At 39.9% G+C, this 19,373-nt stretch overlaps 1 protein-coding gene across 4 annotated transcripts in view; it reads left to right on the forward strand.

The window, feature by feature from the left end:
• Positions 1–19,373, forward strand: part of Dst (dystonin) — a 434,906-nt gene that overhangs the window by 177,968 nt on the left and 237,565 nt on the right. For all 4 annotated transcript variants that reach the window (XM_013505819.1, XM_005406890.2, XM_013505822.1 and 1 more), the window contains one exon: positions 187–248. In XM_013505819.1, the coding sequence (XP_013361273.1) occupies positions 187–248 (62 nt within the window). The remainder of the gene's footprint in view (positions 1–186; positions 249–19,373) is intronic.

Genomic DNA, 19,373 nt, shown 5'->3' on the forward strand with positions numbered 1-19,373 from the left:
ACCACTGCCTATAGCACTTTCTTGCAAATGCCTAAAGTTGTCATAATTTAATAAGACAAACCAGATGCACTGAATAGCATCTTTTGAATATCCTATTTTATTTTGTGTATTGGCATGACCACAAAGTTTCCCATGCATAGATCATACCAACCTTACTTATTTTATATCTTTTTTTTAATCTTCCAGATGAACGGGACAAAGTTCAAAAGAAAACATTTACAAAATGGATAAATCAGCATCTCATGAAGGTCAGTTTTTATTTCATTCACATCTTGGAATTGTTTTGGTTATTTCACCCTTTTGAACAGTACTCGATTGTATAGCTTTGAAGAACAGCTTTTGAATATTAACCTGAAAGTTTAAATTGTAGGACATTTCACATGCATTTTAGGTGTCTGCGATCACTTGATGTGTGGCTGTGGGTAATGATGGGGGTGGGAGGGTAAGCACCCACTGATTATAGCGTATTCTGTGACATTAGTAAAACCTACGATTACCGGACTTAAAAAGTCTCAGTAGTGTAAGAAATCTATAAATATTTATATGTTAGGGCATGGAAAAATTACAGTTCTAGTAAGACTTCTTTGTCTCTGAAGACTTAAATTCTGTGACCATGAGAAATGAGATGATAATAATGAAAGAATAGTTGAAAAATAAGGAAAGAAAGGAAGTAAAATCATTCAGGTAAAATCTAATGCCAGACGTGATTGTACACACCTGTAATTCGGCACTCGGTGCTGAGGCAAGTTTGAACCCGGCCTGGGCAACTTAGGGACTTAGGGACTCTGTTGAATTAAAAAAAAAAAAAAAAAAAGGACTGGTATGAAAGTCCTGGGTTTAATCCCCAGCACCATAGTAAATAGAACAGAATGAAACAAAATCTGCATATTCTGTGTGTGTTCTCTGCTTTGTGAATGTTGGCTGAAGTCATAAGTAGTCCTTAAGGCAGGAGGAAAAGGAGTGAGAAAGATTAGGGGAGGAAGAAGAGAAGCGGGGGCGGGGACAAGGGTGAATTGGGAGGGGCATCGCAGCCAGGTGCCCCGCCCTGGCCTGCAGGTGTGTGTGTGGGGGGGTCATTCTTGACCCTGAGAGTGCTGACTCAAGCAGGGGGCATGGTCCTCATCTTTTAAATAATTCCTACAAATTTTGCCTTTTCTAAATTTTTATTTTACTGTGTTAATTTTCATTTAATATTGTTGAATTATTTTACTCTGATCTTAACTTTATCGTGACTCCAAGGAGTGCGGTTCTGGATAGTTCTGCCCTTTTGGACAGGGAGGGCCTGGAGCAGTTGTGCCCCAGTGGACCTTTCTTCACAGCCTTTTGCACTTACATTCTCTTCTGGGAGTTTCAGCTATTTGGTAACTAATCCCTGTGACCTAGGAAGGTGTGATCTGTGCAGCTGTGCAGTGGCTCGCACTCCACACCTGGTATGATTGTGACATGGTCAGTGTGTAACAGTTTACAGACTGAGAAAGGTAGACTTTGTGCAGCTCTGACGTGCTTGGAGTTACGGTACATCCCTGTGTGGAAGCCATTTTCTTTAAGAAGTGTGGGATTTAAAAAATACAACTTAAATATAACTTATAAATTACATCTTTTAAAAAGTAAGTAGACGGATTTATTAAAATTTATATCTGTTGGTGAGCAGACGTCCCTTGACTTTTTCCAAACATACTGAAGTGTAGGGTTCTGGGTTTCACTTGTATGAGTGACTAAGTCTGTCCTTAAGCTGGTGCTGGTGAGTGTGCAGAATGTCTTCCTTTTGACTCACCCTCCTTTAGAATACTTTCAGGAGTAAAACTAGCTAACGTATTCGTGTCTGCTGCCTTTTCATGCCCTCAGATTATTTACCTTGGAAATCATGGTTTCTAGGTAAACTGTTGATGGCAGGAGCATTTATTATCATTCTTTAGCATAATTTAAACTGGTAGCACCGGATCCTCAAAACATTAGCCAGAAAAAAAAAAAAAAAAATTAGCCAGGGCAGACAGGCAAGAGAAAGAAAGAAAAGGGATCCATATAGGAAAGGCCAAAGTCATTTGCAGATGACATGATCTTCCACTTGCAAGACTCAAAACATTCCTCTAAAAGACTCCTAGAATTCCGCTGAAAAATTCCACTGAAAGATTCCTAGTGAGATTTAGACTCACATAAAAATCAATTGCATTTCTATACGCTAATAGTGAACTCACTGAGAAAGAAATTAGGAAAATAATACCATTCACAATAGCATTAAGAAAACTTAAATACTTAGGAGTTAACCTAGCCAAGGAAGTGAAAGACTATTAGAAATTAGATTGCTTTTAATTGTTTGCTTGGACCCAGAATTAGGACTTGAGCCATGATGAGAGACTCTGCTCAAGAGGAGTAATTTAAGGGAATGAGTGATGGTTGGAATACTCGGGCCCAGCAAATCCCTAGAATGTGCTTCCCTTGTGGAGGGTCCTTTTGGAGGGTCCATCTTACAGTGCAATTATATTCTTCAGCATTGGTCAGCTGTCTTATACATTTATCCATGACATTGTGTAACAGTATGTTTTCCATTTTCCCCTAAATTTTAATTTATTGATACATGAATGCATTTGGAGAGACCGGGGCCTGGAATTCTAGTGTTGGACCACACCCTGTTTGATTGTTAGTGACTTACTTGGTTACTGCCTGGGGGACACCCACTGACTATTACATTTTTGTGTCTGTTGCATTGTATTTTTGGAAAGGTTAAGTTTATGGTGGGGATATCCTTTGACAACATAGTGAGGTGAGTGACTTCACCACTCTGTTTATCGGCCACACTAATTCTTTATTTGCTGATTTGGCGGCCAGAGGGAAATGTCTATTTCCAAGCTGAGGACACAGTCTGTGGTAGCTTTCAGTGAAAAGAAAGACTTGTTTGTTCTGTGTTCTTGACAGTTGCTAATTGAGTAATTTTACATTTGTGGCCACAGGTAAGAGAGGAAAATTTTTGAATTATTGGCTTATGAAAGTAGAATGTGATATTTTTGGCTCTTAATATCTGTGTCTAATTTTTTTTTTCTGGGACCTTAAATTTATACCAGTGGTTCCTAAACTTTAGGTGCATCAAATTCAGTTAGAAGGCAGACGTCCACATCCCGCCTCAAGAGCTTCTGATTCATTAAGTATGGGGTAGAGCCTAAAAACTGGTATTTCTAATAAGTTAGAGGAGTCTTTATTTCTAATTAAGCTGATGCTCTGGAGTTGGGGCGTACTGTGAGAACCATCAATTTGGCATATCCTAAAAATATTTTTAAAGGATTTAGAAAATACTAGTAGCTTTTATTGAACCTAAACTGGGTGGCAGGTACTTTTTCATATTATTATCAATATTAATAATAATATGAGCTGCTAATATTGATTGAGCTTTAACTCTGCTCCAGGATCTGACACTCTCATGTCTTACTATATTTTTCATAACACTCCTATGCACAGATCTGCTTATTATTACTCTTTTGTTATAGGTGATAGAACTGATGCACAGAGCTTCTGTAATTTTCCAAGATCCTGCAATTAGTAATTGGACTGGTGTGGTAAATAAAGCTAAGAGATTAAGTAAGTGAATAGGATGTTTGTTACACCAGACAGAAGTCTAAGGAGAAAGTGAAAATCATTCCGCATCTGCCTGACTCTGGAGCCTTTGCTCTCTCTGATACACTGAATTCTTGAGGATAAATTTGGAGTTGAGTGATTAATGTTAAAGGAGGGAAGCTGAACATTTGGACATTTATCTGCTTCTCTTGCAAACAGAACTTGACATTTAATTTCTTTCTGTTGTGATATAACAGGTAACAGTGTCTGTAGTTGAGGAAGGTTTGTGTGCTTTTGGAGAAGTACTAGGTTAGAGTCCCAAAGTATAAAATTAGGAGCAAATCTTGCAAATCAAGTTTTTATATGTGTGGAAAAATAATTGATCTTTGAAGATTTTAAGAGGTACAAGGAAGTAAGAAGTTTCATGTAGTGAGCTTTAGACTGAGAAGTTCTGAGTGTCTTTTCATCAAGAAGAATGATTGAATAGTGTGATGGTTTTCATCGTGAGCAGTGTACTCCTTGTTGGGAAGAAAACCCCAGACTGACACCTGCTTACAAGGCTGTATAGAACTTCTGACATCACCAGGACTCTTCGAAATATGGTTTAGGCAGCTGTCTGTCTTCATGCAACTTGCCATTTGGTTGAGACGTTAAATATACATCCATGAAATCGTTAAGCAGTTGCAATAAGGTGTCAGAAGAGGTGAGCAAAAGTAAGGGTTTCTGGAGCTCAGAGCTGGAGCCAGAGGGGCCCTGTGCACGCAGGGATGCTCAGTGCAGGCAGGGTCTTGATCTGAGTCTAAGAAGGAGGCGTGCTGCGCAGTGGAGGGAGCCTGAGGTTGGTTTCAGTGAGAGTAGTTGCACGGAAAGTGGGGGATCAGGGAAGAAACAGAGGGGCCTGCTTAGTCGACAGTGCTTTGGGAAGGTTTTGAGAAGAATGACACTCAAGCGGCATTTTAGGAAGAGCAGTGCATTTCATACACAGGCATAAGGGCGTAGTGAGAGTGTGTGGTGAGCTCCACGATGTGGCTGTTTTCTCATAAGAGGACTGCAGTGAGTGCTGAATGAGTCACCAGTGGCGGTGACTGCTGGCAGGAGACTCTTCACTCTTCTTCACCTGTAGCACTTACATGGGTGAAGTCAAAGAAGGCATGCTCGTTCCATTTACTTAGAGTAGCAGATGTATAAAATTCATTCTCAAAAGTTACTGTGAAAGTTGAACTTCTAGTTTTATCCAAAAGAAACATTTCACAGGGAAGAAAATGTACAGTTCAGCTCAGATTGAATCTACTCGGAGGGTCAGAAGGCTTGTTGAAATCCTTGTGACTTAGCTTGAGGATCCGCTGACTGCAGAGACGGCGGAGGGTCCCTTGGGGCATCTTACTACGGCTTGTACTGTGCTGCTTAGGCCACATTGAGGGAATTTTGTTCGGTTCCCGACTGCTTTCTGAGAGGGACCGTGTAGTAGCAGAGGGTACCTGTGGTGCTGACCACCTGGCACCATCTTGGCGAGCAATGAAGTGGGGGTATGGCCTCGGGAAGAGAGGACTACAGGGAGAGTGGCCTGTGTCTTCAGGTAGCAGCAGGGCAGTCATGTACCAGTGACCACAGTCTGCATTTATTCAGTTCACAGAGAAGGTTACTGGGTAATTCCTAGGATGAAGATTTAAATTTAAAAAATCTCTCTATGTCCTCAGTGCCGAGGACTGGGCATTCATTATTTCATGATCTAAGGGTCTATTTTTAGTTTCCTGTGATAAATTATACAAGTCATAACAAAATTTATTTTCTTGTTGTTCTGGGGTGCAAAAGCCTGTTCGTCTCACTGGGCTGAGTTCATTGTCTCTGCTGGCTTCCGGGCAACTGGCATTTCTTCACCCGTGGCCACACCACCCCGCTCTCTGCCTTCCTGGCCTCCTCTCATCTGCATGACACATTTGGCTAAGCTTGCTCTTATAATAGGACCCTTGTGATTATGGATTTAGGACCTGCTGCAGTGATCTCCCAGTCATACCACCCTTAATTTAATCAGATCTGTAGAGACCCTTTTCTAAATAAGAACATTTCTAGTTCTCAGGGATTCAGACCTGATATCTTTGGGCCCTCATCCAACCTACTGCGCGTTACCTTCACCAGAGACTTCATGGGGTGGGGCACTCCCTCGCCATCATGGAACTTCACCAAAATCTTTTGCAGACTTAGTTATAATGTATCAGAGATGGAATAAAAATGAATAGTGCATTGGAAGACACTATTGTCATCTAAGATACTTTCCAAGAGCAAGATCTAATGAGATCATAATAAGATGTATAAATACTAACAGGACAGATAGACCAGAGATTAACTTTTACAGCCTAATGTGGTTTGGAAATAATTTTAAGTTTTAAAAAGTTACAAATAAAAACAACACAAGTAACACTGGTATACTCTTCACACACATTAATTATTGTTATATATTTTACCTTGGTTGCTCTACCTTCCCCCACATTGTGTATTCTGCCTTTGTAAAAAAATTTGAACCATTGGAGGATGATTACACCATAGCCCCTCACCTCTAAATACTTGAGGATGTGTTATGCGAGATTAGGGATACTCTCTGTAATACCCAGAGTTACCGCCTTCCTAAGTTTACATTGATTCAGTACTTTAGTGTCCAGTTTTGTTAGTTGAGGCTTTACAGCATTTCCCTCCCAGGGCAGGATCCAGTTCAGGGTCAGGCGTTCTGCTTAGTTGTTATTTCTCTCTGGCCTGCTGTACTTAGGAACAGTTCCACAGCTTTGTTACAAATTTTCATGATGTTGACATTTTTGAAGCATACAGACCAAGGTTTTGAATATAAAGTTGTTATATGACAAGAAGATAACCTTTTCTGTTTTATTCATGAGGGCCAGTTAAGCAATTACAAATTATTTTAGCATTTGTGATAAACTCATAAACTATCTTCGCAAATTAAGAGCGTCACACTTTTACTCCCTCATTTCATCAAATAACTTTAGTTCCATCTTGTGGTCAACTACATTTTTCTTCTTTACTTCCTTACTCGTTATTGTCATTATTACTACCACCACTATCTACCATTTCTTGAGTACTTGCTGTTGGCAGGTGCTAGACTGGATGTGTTGTATGATATACATATTATCTAATGTAATCGTCCTTTTATCGTTGAGGACACTGAGGCCTAGGGAGGATTAGTTATTTGTCCAGCACAGTTGCTTTAGATTTAGATTGGAGATTTAGTCCTTCATCACAGTAGTCTATCGTTTGACAGTTGAAAGATACGCTTTCTTGAATAATCAAGAAGAAATGAAGATGGAGAAGTTAGAAGAGACAGTGTGCTAGGACATATCGCCTCTGCTCTCATCTCTCATTTCATTTGAATCTTTGCTGGTTTTCCTTGGCCTCTGTGGCCACAGATTCCTGTATATGTTCTTCTTTAATCACTATACTTGCAAGAATTTAGAGATACAAGAAGGATGGAAAGAAGCCAAGCAGCATTCTGGAAGGCCACTGCTTTACTGGAGAAAGTAATGGCTAAGGCACTTTCAAAGAAGAAAAGAATTGCACTTTGATCTGTGGCTAACATATTCCAAATCATGTTCTTGAGGCCTTTAGATCAGAGGTGTATGCCTGTAGTAGGTAAAATTGGAACGGGAGACCTTGCTGTTGAACACTAGGCTCTGAGCTGCACCAGGCAGAGGTCTACACTGTACATTGTGCACTGCATTCCTGGCACCCAGGAACGTGTCTGCTACACTGTTGTTTTCCTTTGCTCACATGAAAGAATCTGTTGCTTAATGATTGAGTGTTGAACTACATTAAACGTTTTCCTACTGGTGTATAATACGGAGCTACTATGATGAGAAAGTGGAAGGGTTGCTTTGGTAGGAATGAGAGAAAACTTAGTCTGCAGGAAAAATAAATGTAGGCTGAATTCCTTCTTTTACAACTCAAGAGATCTATTTCATTTTAGACATAGAACCTGGGCCCGCAGGTCTAACATGTCATAAACAGTGAGGCCAAACCAGGGGTCCACTCCTGACTGCTTCCCGTGGTTGTTCCACTTCAGGACGCAGTCTCTCTGTAGCTAGGTGGTAGCAGGCTTACTCATGTTCATAGATGAAAACCACTTAATTTGTCTAAGATTACTTTTACCAGTTTAGAATTTGGAAGAGTATTGGCTAGAACTAGATTATTCTCACTGGGAAGTTTTCTAATAGTTGATAAAATTGATGGCTTCACTCCAGCTTTCTTTCAGATGTAGAAAAGTTTCTTTGAAGGTTTACCAGAAACGGTGAACCTATGGCACTTGAGTTACTTGCTTTTCTTTTAACACAAAAGATGTTAATATATGAGTTTTTCTAAACTCAGAACCTTAGTATTCAGGTTTAATTGCAGTGTTGACATTTTGCAATAAAGGGTCTGGGCTTGCAGTTTGGGCCCTTGTGTCTAAAACGTTTGCCATCAGTTGATTAGGATCTTCCTTCCCATGGAATCAAACAGAAACCTGTAATCAGAATGCAATGCCAGAGGAGAGTTCAGAAGCTTGCTTTCTAAGAAGCTGACAGAGGAAGACAGTAGCAAAGAAGGCAATAGCCTGGCAGAGGAGGGCATGGGCAAAGGCAGTGGGGGTCGAGTTGGACTTGCCCACGCTGTGGAAGCTAATGGGCATTTGAGGTTAATATAATACAGAAAACATTTCTGTGCTGTGAAAATGGAGGAGGGCCAGCTCCAGAGAGAAGCCTTTGAAGCTGAGAATCTTGCACACTTCTAAAAGTGCTGCATCTCATGCCCGGTGGCACTTTGCTATTGATGTATGATGTTAACATTCTGACACTTTTGCTTAAAGAATATTTAAATGAAGATTGTTCAGATATTCTTGTTTTTTAATTTAAAAGACTCATGGAAATATACTATTAGGTTTCACATAAAATTTAAGAACATTATGGTGTTCATAATAAGGCCGTGTTTACTAGGTGTATATCATCCGTAACAGATGAAACTTTAGTCATTTTTGGAAGCCTGAGATTATATTTCATTAAATAAGTGAAATATAATACTGGTCTTGTTCTTAGGATGACTTGTTGGTTCTCATGATCTTATGTAATGCTTATCTTACTTTACAAAGGTTAAGAGCTCCAATTCTGGAGTCAGGGAGCATACACTAAAGAAGGAAGAGTGGCAAGGTGCAGTGGTGCATACCTCTAATCCCACTACCCTGGGAGACTGAGACAGGAGGATCAGAAGTTTTAGCCCAGCCTGGGCAGTTCAGCAACTTAGTAAGACACTGTCTTGAAGTTTAAAAAAGGAGCTAGGGTTGTATCTCAGTGTGAAGGTACTGTGTGTGTGCGCGTGCGTGCACGCACACACACCCACACACACACCCCCATGTCTCTCTTCTCCCAGAAGATTTGAGTTTCTTCCTAGATGCCCAGTGCATTTGTGTGTTCTCCTGAGGCACCCCCTTTTTCAGCGCAGCTGTTGTCAGGATAAGTAAAAAGACCTGGGTTAACCTACTTGCTCCTGTGTGGTCTGTGGATGATGGAGTGCGTAGCCATCCTGCTGGAGAAGGAATCCCTGCTGGAATTTCAGACACACTCAGGAAGGAAGGTCAGCTGTGGGTGGAAGTTGGCCTGGAAGCTGGCCTGGAAGCCGGCCAGTGTGTCTGAGTCTGCCCTTGGAGTTCCCTTCTCTAAGCTTGCCCTACACTGCAGTGTCTCTGTCTCTCTACCCTGGATCCCAGGGAAGCTCACAGTGAGGCAGTTAAGACACAGCCCCTGTGCTGAGCTGCTAGGCTCCTCTCTCCCCTGCATGGTCTTCTAGTGGTGGTGTCTGTTTGTTTGTTTTTTTAAAGACAGGGTCTCAGTTTGTATTGCACGCTGGCCTTAAAGTCACTGTATAGCCCAAGCTAGCCTCCAGCTCACTGCATTCTTCTGCCTCAGCCTCTGGAGTGCTGGGATTACAGGTGTGTGGCACCACACCTGGCCTAGTGGTGTTGTCTGAGAGGTTCCTGAAGCTGACCTGAGAAACCTAACCTGAACTTTTGTAAATTTGCAGGTTTGCTGACCTCTGATGTGGAACAGGATTTTTAGGATGGGTCAGTAGGAGACATGGGAAGGGTTTATTAGGTAGAGATTTTAGGATGCACTCTTGAGTGCAGGTGCTCAGAGAAGCCAGACAGTGTCCTGAATAGGGAACATTTATGCTTCTCTCAAAGGAGTAGAAACCCTGGGAGCAGGCAGCCGTCCCCACTACAGAGAGGTAGTAGTAGCTCATTTTACAGGTGTGGCCACAGTTCTCAACAATCATTGCATTTTCTCAACCTGCTCCTTTGTCTTAGGATCAGGTTTCTGTTCTCTGCCTTTGTAGTTAAACCAAAATTTGGGCTTTCAGCATTCCTAAAAATTTTGGATGTGTGGGAATGGGCCTAGATTTAACCAAAGGAACGATGGTGTGCATCACCTGGGCTCATGGTAGAAGTCACAGTCTTGAAAGTACAGTTTTAAATTAAGATTTTCTTGTCTTCTTTTTATCTATCTTTTTTCTGTCTTATTTCACTGTGGCCTTAATTAAACATTTCTGAGTCTCATCTATAAGACAGAGCTAAAAATAGTGTCCTCCTCCTAGACTTATGGTGTACACTAAATGCAACAAAACAAAGCTTTAGGCACAGTTAACTGTTAAGTAATGAGAACGTGTGTGCACAAAGTAGATTGCATATACTTTAAACTATAGATCCGAAAGATTATCTGTTCTGTCTTCCCTGTAGTGGCCGCTGTGGTCCTTGTGTTTGCATGTATGTGGGTTTGAGTCCTAGCACTGCCTACATACTGGAAAGAGGAGATGCCCACCACGAGTAGCCCTGGTGTCTCGGCCACTTGCGGTCCACACGTTCAGCTTTCTTTGTTCCTGCTGACCAAATCAAAGGAGGCTGTATACGGGATGTTGGTGAAAAGGAATTTCAAAGTTCCGTTTTGCACGCTGGTTAGAGTAGTGATTTTATAATGTTGTTTACAGCGTTGAGTGCCAGTTAAATGGTGAACTTTCATGATCTGGCCAAAGCCTGCACTAACACCTTTCCACCACACAGTGTGAAGTGAGATGCTGTGAGTGCGTGACGGCAGCCGTGGGGATTACGTGTGAGCCATTGAACTCAGAGAGTTCAGCCAGATGAGATCATTCACAGAGAACGGTGGGGCGCGGATCTTGGCCCTGCCTGGGCAGAGAATCTGCTGTCTTAAGAGCGCCCAGCAGCCCTGCAGTTGTTTGTTTTGCTGTTTCTTGTAGATGACCCCTCCCACAGGTTGAGCTCCAGAAACAGCGTGTGCTGTCGAGTTCTTGAAGAGTGTAGAAGTGCTGTGAGCATGTAAAAGTACCGTTGGTCCAGAAGGACAAAGCATAGATTTTCCTAGTTCTAAAAGTAGAAATGTTTTTAGCTGGTCATTTGTCAGAGTTAATGGGTTTTAATATTTTGATTTATCACTTGTTCATGTTCCCAAATGTTTTAAACATCTTTATTTTATCATTTCTTTCAGTTTATTAAATACAATTTCAAATTTGTTACAAATTTATTTAGTTTTTGATTAGTATTTTTTTGCTGAATTTGAATTTTCATTATTTTCAGAGGTGAAAAGTCAAATAAACATATACACATTCATTCATTCACTGATTCATTTTTATTTGTGGAGCAGAAGAGGAGTATTTCCCAAATCATGTTCCCAAGGAAACAGTTTAATCCAGCATTGCTCGAATTCTCTTGAATATATTTCTTTTGTTAAAGAATATGTGTTAATATCCCTTAGGGAAATAAATCTATAGGAGAGTTTTAATTTGTGAATTAAGCAAATATAATTAATTTTGCCTTAATTGGAATTACAGATTTGGAAGGGATTCAGTTATTTTGGTGGTCATTGTAGACATGTTTTGTCACAGACCTTCTCATCGGTCATTAATTTTCTAATTTATGGACAGTTTATACTTTTGGTCCACTTGAGTGGTAACTGAGCTATTTTTTTCATTGTTGAAAATTTGCCTTTTGTAACTTTCCACTTACTGTCATGGGCCAGCCTCGTAGAATGATGTGAGACATACATAGCAGCTCTTAAAATCTGAAAGTACATTTTTTTTTTTTTTTTTTTTTTTTTTTTTTTTTTTTTTTTTTGGTCTTTTGAGACAGGCTTTCACTATGCAGTTCAAGCTGGCCTTGAGCTCACTTTGTAGCCCAGGCTGGCCTTGAACTCACTGTGATCCTCCTGCCTCAGCCTTTCGAGTGCTGGGATTGCAGGCATATGCCACCACTCCTGGCTTGAAAAGACTATTTTGTGCCACTCTTGTTTTACTTCTCAACCAGAAAGTTCCATTTCCTTTATTTCATGTTCACGTAATATGATTTTTATATCGTGTATTTCTTTTCTAACTTGTTCCTTGAGTTTTACATATGTTTGAAATTATTAAGACTTGGGTTTAAGTCAGGACATGAGTTGAAGGAAAGTCTGTCTTGTAATCAGAACTGCACAATAAGAGGAGCACAGGCAAAAGTTACATCCTCACCTCAACTCTGTGTGTATGATCTCCTTTCACCGCCTCTCCTTCCACCTCTGAGCGCCCACCTGATTACTTACTTGTATGTGTGTTGCCCTACATTGTAAGATGACTTAGTCTTAAATACTTTTCAACTTTCCTAAAATATTTTTTCTATGAGAAAAGAACAAGATAATGTTACTTTATAAAAGTTTAGTCTTTTTTTATCCTTAATTTGCTGTAGCAAGGGAAGGCAGTGGGACAAGTGATCTCTTTCAGGAAAGCCATGAGCTGATGATGATTACTGTGCCACCTCTTCAAGGGTGTTTGCATTTTAACCCAACTCTTTGGGTAGGAGGTATGCAAACTATGTGACCCCAGCTTCGCGTGTGCAGGGAGCTGAACCCAGGGCCTGGCACGTGCTAGGCAAGCCCTGTACTGAACTGTCCCAAGCCCCCCAGGGCAGGGTTTTTTTTATTATACTTAGGTTAAAGTTTTGTGTATGTTCACTTTCATGGCAAGGAGGGGATGGCCTTTGGCATTTCTCCTCAATTTGTTTGTGAAGGTGACTTTCCTCTCCTTTATGAAAGAGCGGCTGTGGTTATACAGATGTAATTCTCTACCATAGGTGCCTTTCTGAGTGAGTTACCTCCCTCTTTGACCTGTTTAACAAAATGCTGCTTGAAAAGGCCAGTTCAGTATACAGCTTCACAGCCAGGCATGGTGGGACACATCTGTAATCCCAACACTTGGGAGGCTGAGGCAGGAGGATCATCACAAGTTCAAGGCCAGCCTGAGCTACGTAAGACTTTGTCTCAAAAAATAACAATATATTGCGTCACTAGTTAAGCAAAATTCTATTTCTGTTCTAATAATTTTTGAGTCAGTTATGGTCATGAGTGATAACTCACTGCAAAGGCCATTTTAAGAGTTTAGTAAGTGTGAAGGTTTGAAGCCTGTGTTGATATAAAGCTTAGCAAATGTTGTCCCATCACTCAAATGAGATTACTTGTAACCTTTTACATGTACTTTCCCATTTACTTTTTGTTCTCTTAATAATATACCTCCTTTTTGGTCTAGAGTAACAGGCTTTCTGGTAGTTGACATTGGCACCTTTTGCACCTTTATTAGTATTATGATCTGCCCTATGTTTTACTTATTAATGGATAATTTTTTCAGTAAATAGAAATTGGAACTATTTTTTCAGTAAATAGAAATCATGCATTCTCTTAAATGCTTTTCACTTGTGTGTACTGATGTTTATTAGAACAGTCTAGCACCCCACCCGATATTCCAGGCACTATTTTTAATTCCTATTAATTGTGATGGGTATAAACATTTCCTGTGTAGAAACAGTACTACCATTTGCTTTTCTCAAAGGGAATGTGATTAAAATACTTTAAAAATAGCTTCATTGATATATAATTTATGCATCATAAAATTTACTTGTTTTAACTGCATAATTGAGTAATGCTTTATAAATTTAAGGGCTGTACAGCCTTCACCATAGTCTAACCTTAGAATAGATGCATTGCCTGGAAGAGAAAGCCTGTGCCCGTTCGCTTTGCGGGTCACCTCCACCCCCTGTCCTAAGCGACCCCTGCTATAGTTGCTGTCTCATTAGATTTCTCTTTCTGGATATTTCACGTAAATAAAATCCTCTGATACAATGTTTCTGAGGCTCATCTGTGTTGTAGCAGTCTTCCTTCCTTTTTAATTGCTAGGTGGTAAGGTACCCTGTGGATGCATTGCATTTTCTTTATCCTCTTAGATGGGTGGACATTTGAATTGCTTTGTCTTGTTTCTTATACATAGTGCCGCTGTAAATATTAATGTATAAGTCTCTGGACAGGTTTTCATTTCTTTTGAGTATTTACCTAGGAGTGGAACTGCTGGGTCATGTGATGAGTATAATTTAATGTTGCTAGAAAGTGCAAACTGTGGCCCCAAATGGTTGCATCATTTCTCATTTCCACTAGCAATTTTGAGGAGTCCCAGTTTCTCTACAGTATGGCTTACACCATTGGCTTGACTTTCACCTATTCCTTGACTCAGATACACTGCTGTGATTATCTAACAGGTATCTAGTTTTAGCTCTTGTATCTGCGTTTATGATTTGTTTTGAAGAAAAGGGTCAGATGAATCCTTTTTCATGTGGCTGTGGAGTGTCCAGACTTATTTTTGAAAACACTGTCCTCTACTGGATTACCTTTGTTCTTTTAAAAAACCAGTTCTCCATAAGTACATGGGTCCCTTCTTGTCTCTTGATTCTGTTCTCATGATCTATATATGCCTACTTTTATTAAAAATATTTTAGTTTTTTATTATTAAGTCTCGATTTGTTGGAATACCTTTCTTCCAGTCATTTACTAAACTTAGACGGGCAATGGGAGGTTTGACAGAGGAGACGCTTCTTCCCTGGGTGTCAGTCGTCCACAGTGATTATGTAGCTGCAGTTGTGGCAGGACAGGACGGCAGGCACTCACTCTCGTGAAGGACTGTGGCGGGCTCTGGGAGTGAAGACAAATCCCTGACAGGAAGTGGTTTGATGGGGTGGGGATCCCTTCTCTGTGTTTTTCTTCCTGCTTCCATGGCTGAGACAGGCCCTCAAGTGCTCACAGCTGAGAGCATGGCAAGGTCATATGCAAAGTGCAGATGATTTATCTTCTGCTCACTCAGCAAACATTCCTGAATATTTGCTGTAGGAAAGTACTGTGTGTGCAGGAGACATTTACAGCGGAGACCTAAGACAGGAGTGCCCTGTCGGAAAACACCTACATTTACATATAGTGCGGGTAAAACACTCTGAGGAAAAGGGTGCTTAGTGCCTTGTTGTAAACCAAGGAATATGGTAGTAAGGAAAAGAACAACATTATAACTTGATCTTGAAGGAAAGGTAAGATTTCAGTTGCCAGAGAGGGGAGTGGGAATTTGGGGTAGAATGTGAATAGTGTGAGTGTGGGCTGAGAAAATGACAGTAGAATTCTGAGAGTGTGAACTAACTGTCCCACAGACAGTCACTTCAGACTCCCTTAGTTCTTGCATTTGGAGAAGAAGCTCTGCTCTCGAGGTGCTGCACTCACATAGCTTGCAGTAATCTGACAGCCGTGTTCCATGGTTCTCTTTTGGAAAGGTGCCTCTGACTTTCTAGGTGTCAACTGCTTCAAACCGGCTCTTGGTGAAATTGGTTAGAACAGGGTTTGGGGAGAAAATAAGCACTCTCAAATTAAGCCTTAGTACGAGACAGAAAAGCATCATTTTCTCAGTGAGCCTGGTCTCGCACCACTGCAGGAACCAGCTGCTGGACATTTATGGTCCATAGATCTCTGTAGAGCGGCTTGCGATCGGAGAACTTGCTGTAATTGTAATGTCACTTAGGAAGCGATCACTTCGGAGGTGTTGATGACATCTTTGAGAGTTTTATTTCTCCTACAGAAACTGTATTTCTGTTGCAGGGATTAATTAACCAAGAATGTATGTAACACACATGAGTTTTCTTTTTTCGTTAAGGAATCTATGTAATTCCATTCTTTTTTTAATTTTAAAGGGAAAAAACCCCAAAATTTCAGAACAAGATAATAGGAGGGTAACAATGGTTAATACATTACATATTGTTGTCTTTAAATTACTCAGAATACAAGATATGGGAATTTAATTGTCCAAACAATATTAGCAAAAACTTCTAACGAACTAAGAGAAATTAATAGTATAACAGTCTTAACTCTCGTGTGTGTGTGTGTGTGTGTATATTTTTTTTTCTTTTCCCTTCCTTCTCCATTCTCCCATCCCAGTTTCTCTTTCTTTTTGAAGTTTCTTCCCATTTTGCAATATCTATTGTACCTTTTGTATCTTATTTACTCTTTTAGTTTCTTACACTAGGGAGACAACATGATGTTTGTGCATGTGCCTCTGATTTATTTCACTTTTTTATTATTTTAAAGAGAAAAGAACAAAAAAAAAACAAAAGCAAAGACATAAACAACATAAAAACAATAAAAATGATACAGAATTTCAAAACAAGGTGATAGGATGTTAACAATGGTTGCAGTATTATATGTTGTTATCTTCAAAGTGTTTACTCAGATAACCAGATATAGGCATGTAAGATTGATCAAACAACTACACATTAACTGTTCCCTTCAGTAAACCAATAGAACTTAGTAGTATAATTACCTTTGCTATCTTGTATATAGCTAAGGTGTATATATATATATATATATTTTTTTTTCCTTTCTTTCTTTTTGCTTTTCCCTCATCCCAGTTCTTTCCTTTTGAGCAGTTTCTTTCCCTTTCACAGTATCTGTTGTACCTTTCAGAATTTATTTACTCTTTCAGTTTTTTACACTAGGGAGGCAATACGATGTTTACACATGTGAGTCTGATTTATTTCACTTACAAGTGTGGTCTCTAATTGCATCCATTTACCTATAAAAGCCTCAAGTTTATCTTTCTTTATAGCTGAGTAATACTCCATTGTATAAAAATACCACATCTTTTTTATCCATTCCTCAGTTGATGGGCATGTGGGTTGTTTCCAAGATGTGGCTGTTACAAATTGTGCTGCTATAGACATGGGTGCACATATATTGCTGTGGTACAATAATTTCAGTTCTGGAAAAAGGCCCAGGAGGGGAACAGCTGGGTTAAATGGGACCACCAATCCTAGTTTACTGAGGAATCTCCAGACTGATTTCCACAGTGGTTGCACCAGTCTACACTCCCACCAACAGTGGAGAAGTGTTCCTTTTCCCTCACAGCCCTTGCAACACTTGTTATTGGTTGATTTCTTGATGATAGCCATTATTTCTTGGGTGAGATGGAATTTCAGTGTTGTTTTAATTTACACTTCTTGAAAAAATAATGATGTTGTACATTGTTTCATGTATTTATTTGCCATTTGTATTTCTTTATACGAGAAATGTGTTTTCATCTCAGATGCCCATCTTTGGATTGGGTCTTTCACTTTTGGGCGCCTGATTTTTTAAAATGCTTTATATGTTCTAGATATAAGTCCTTTGTATTTCACTTATGAATTTGGTCTCAAGTTGCATCCATTTACATGTGAAAGTCTCCAGTTTATCTTTTTTTTGTGGCTGAGTAGTACTCCATTGTATAAAAAGGCCACATTTTTTTAATCCATCCTCAGTTGATGGGCACTTGGGTTGTTTCCAAGACCTAGCTACTACAGTTCGTGCTGCTATAAACAAGGGCACATATATATCACGGTGGTTCAATGTTTTTAATTCTTTTGGGAAGATAAGCAGAAGAGGAATAGCTGGGTCAAATGGGACTTACAGTCCTAGTTTTTTGAGGAATTTCCACAGTGGTTGCACCAGTCTGCACTCCCACCAATAGTGGAGAAGGGTTCCTTTTCCCCACAGCTCGTCTAGCATTTGTTATTGGTTGATTTCTTGATGACAGCCATTCTTTCCCGGGTGAGTTGGAATCTCAGTGTTGTTTTAATTTGCATCTCTCGAATAACCAGTGATAATGAACATTTTTTCATATATTTATTTTCTGTTTGTATATCTTTATCTGAGAAGTATATATTCATGTCAGATGCCATTTTTGGATTTCTAAATTTGGGAGGTCTGATTTTTTTGAGGTCTTTATATGTTCTCAGTATTAAGCCTTTGTCTGAGGAACAGCTGGCAAACATTTTTTCCCACATTGTGGGTTGTATCTTCACTCTGTTGGTGGTTTCTCCTGCTCTGCTAAAGCTTTTTAATGAGATGAGATCCTAGTTGTTGATTCCTTATGATAGTTCCTGTGTGATCGGGGTTTTTTTCATAAAGTCTTTGCCTACACCAATGTCTTCAAGAGTTTTACCAAGTCTATCTTCCAGCAGATTTAATTTTCTGTTTTAATATTTAGATCTTAGATCCATTTTGAATTTAGTTTAGTGCATAATGAAAGATATGGGTCCAGTTTGAATCTTTGGCATGTAGAGAGCCAGTTTTTCTAGCACTGTTTATTAAAGACACTGTCTTTCTTCGGGTGAATGTGTTTGGCACCTTTGTCAAAGATAAGGTGGAGGAGTGTGTTTGTAGTTGTGTCTGCATCTTCTAATCTGTTCCATTGACCCTCAAGTCTGCTTATCACAATAGCTTTGTAGTATAATTTCAAGTCAAGGGTTGTGATGGCCCCTGCCTTGTCTTTCTTTCCCAGAATTGCCTTTGCTGTTCTGGGTCTCTTCTGGTTCCAAATGAATTTTAAGATGGTTTTCTTTAGTTCTGTGCGATATACTGTTGGAATTTTGATGGGAATTGCATTAAATCTGTATAAGAGTTTTTGAAGTATGGCCATTTTTACTCTATTGGTTCTTCCTATCCAAGAGCAAGGAATGTGTTTCTATTTTCTGATATCTGCTTCTATCTCCTTTTTCAGACTACTATAGTTTTCAATGTAGAGGTCTTTTACTTTCTTTGTTAGGTTGATTCCTAGGTATTTCATTTTTTTGGATGCTGTTGCGAAAGGTATTGTTTTCCTAACATCCCTCTCAGTGACTTAGTGTTTGTGTACAGGAAGGCTATTGATTTTTAAGTGTTGACTTTGTAATTCCATTCTGAACATATTACAGTTCCAGAAATGATTTGCAGTGGTTTTGTTTTAGGAAATACAAATCGTGGTACTGGGAACCTGGATTTCAGGCAACATTCATTGACAGGAAGGAGCGTGAGGATGACCTGTCTGTAGCAGAGGCAGTGGAATCTTATCATCTGTGGGTGTGATTAAAAATAATGTTGGTCCTCATCTCCTGGTGACAGTTGTCGTGCTCATAATCCTAGATGTTTCACAGGCTTAATGAAGAGGATGTAAGCAGTTGTTTTCAGTTCTTTATTTGTAAGGACCTGGTAAAATGGGCTTATGTTTAGTTACATGTAAGTATCAGGGAGTATCAGAGTATTGTAAAGACCTAAAACTACACAACAATCCTTAGATCACCTAATTCTTGAGATTTTATAAAAGGGGTGAAGCAGCCAGTTGCGCCCTGCTGACCTGCGACAGCTTCTCCTGCCAGCGTGTACATACAGTAATGGTCTCAGTGGGGTCACAGGAAGTGTCCTCGCTGGCCAGCTGTGCCATCTGCACTCTGCAGGGCCACCTTTCCTTCTGTTAGCCACTCAGCTCTCACCCATCTTTAGGAGGACCTCATTTCCTTCGAGCCTCGGGCCTGACTCATTTTATAACCATTCCAGCAACTGATTCCATTCGGTTGAAAACTGACAGAGCCATCTGAAATATCATCCAGGAAATACGTGAAGTTAATTTTTTTTAAATTTATTTTTTGAAGCAAGGTCTTTATATAC

The sequence above is a fragment of the Chinchilla lanigera genome, unplaced genomic scaffold (genome assembly GCF_000276665.1).
Source record: "Chinchilla lanigera isolate Chin_1 unplaced genomic scaffold, ChiLan1.0 scaffold00101, whole genome shotgun sequence".
NCBI lineage: Eukaryota > Metazoa > Chordata > Mammalia > Rodentia > Chinchillidae > Chinchilla > Chinchilla lanigera.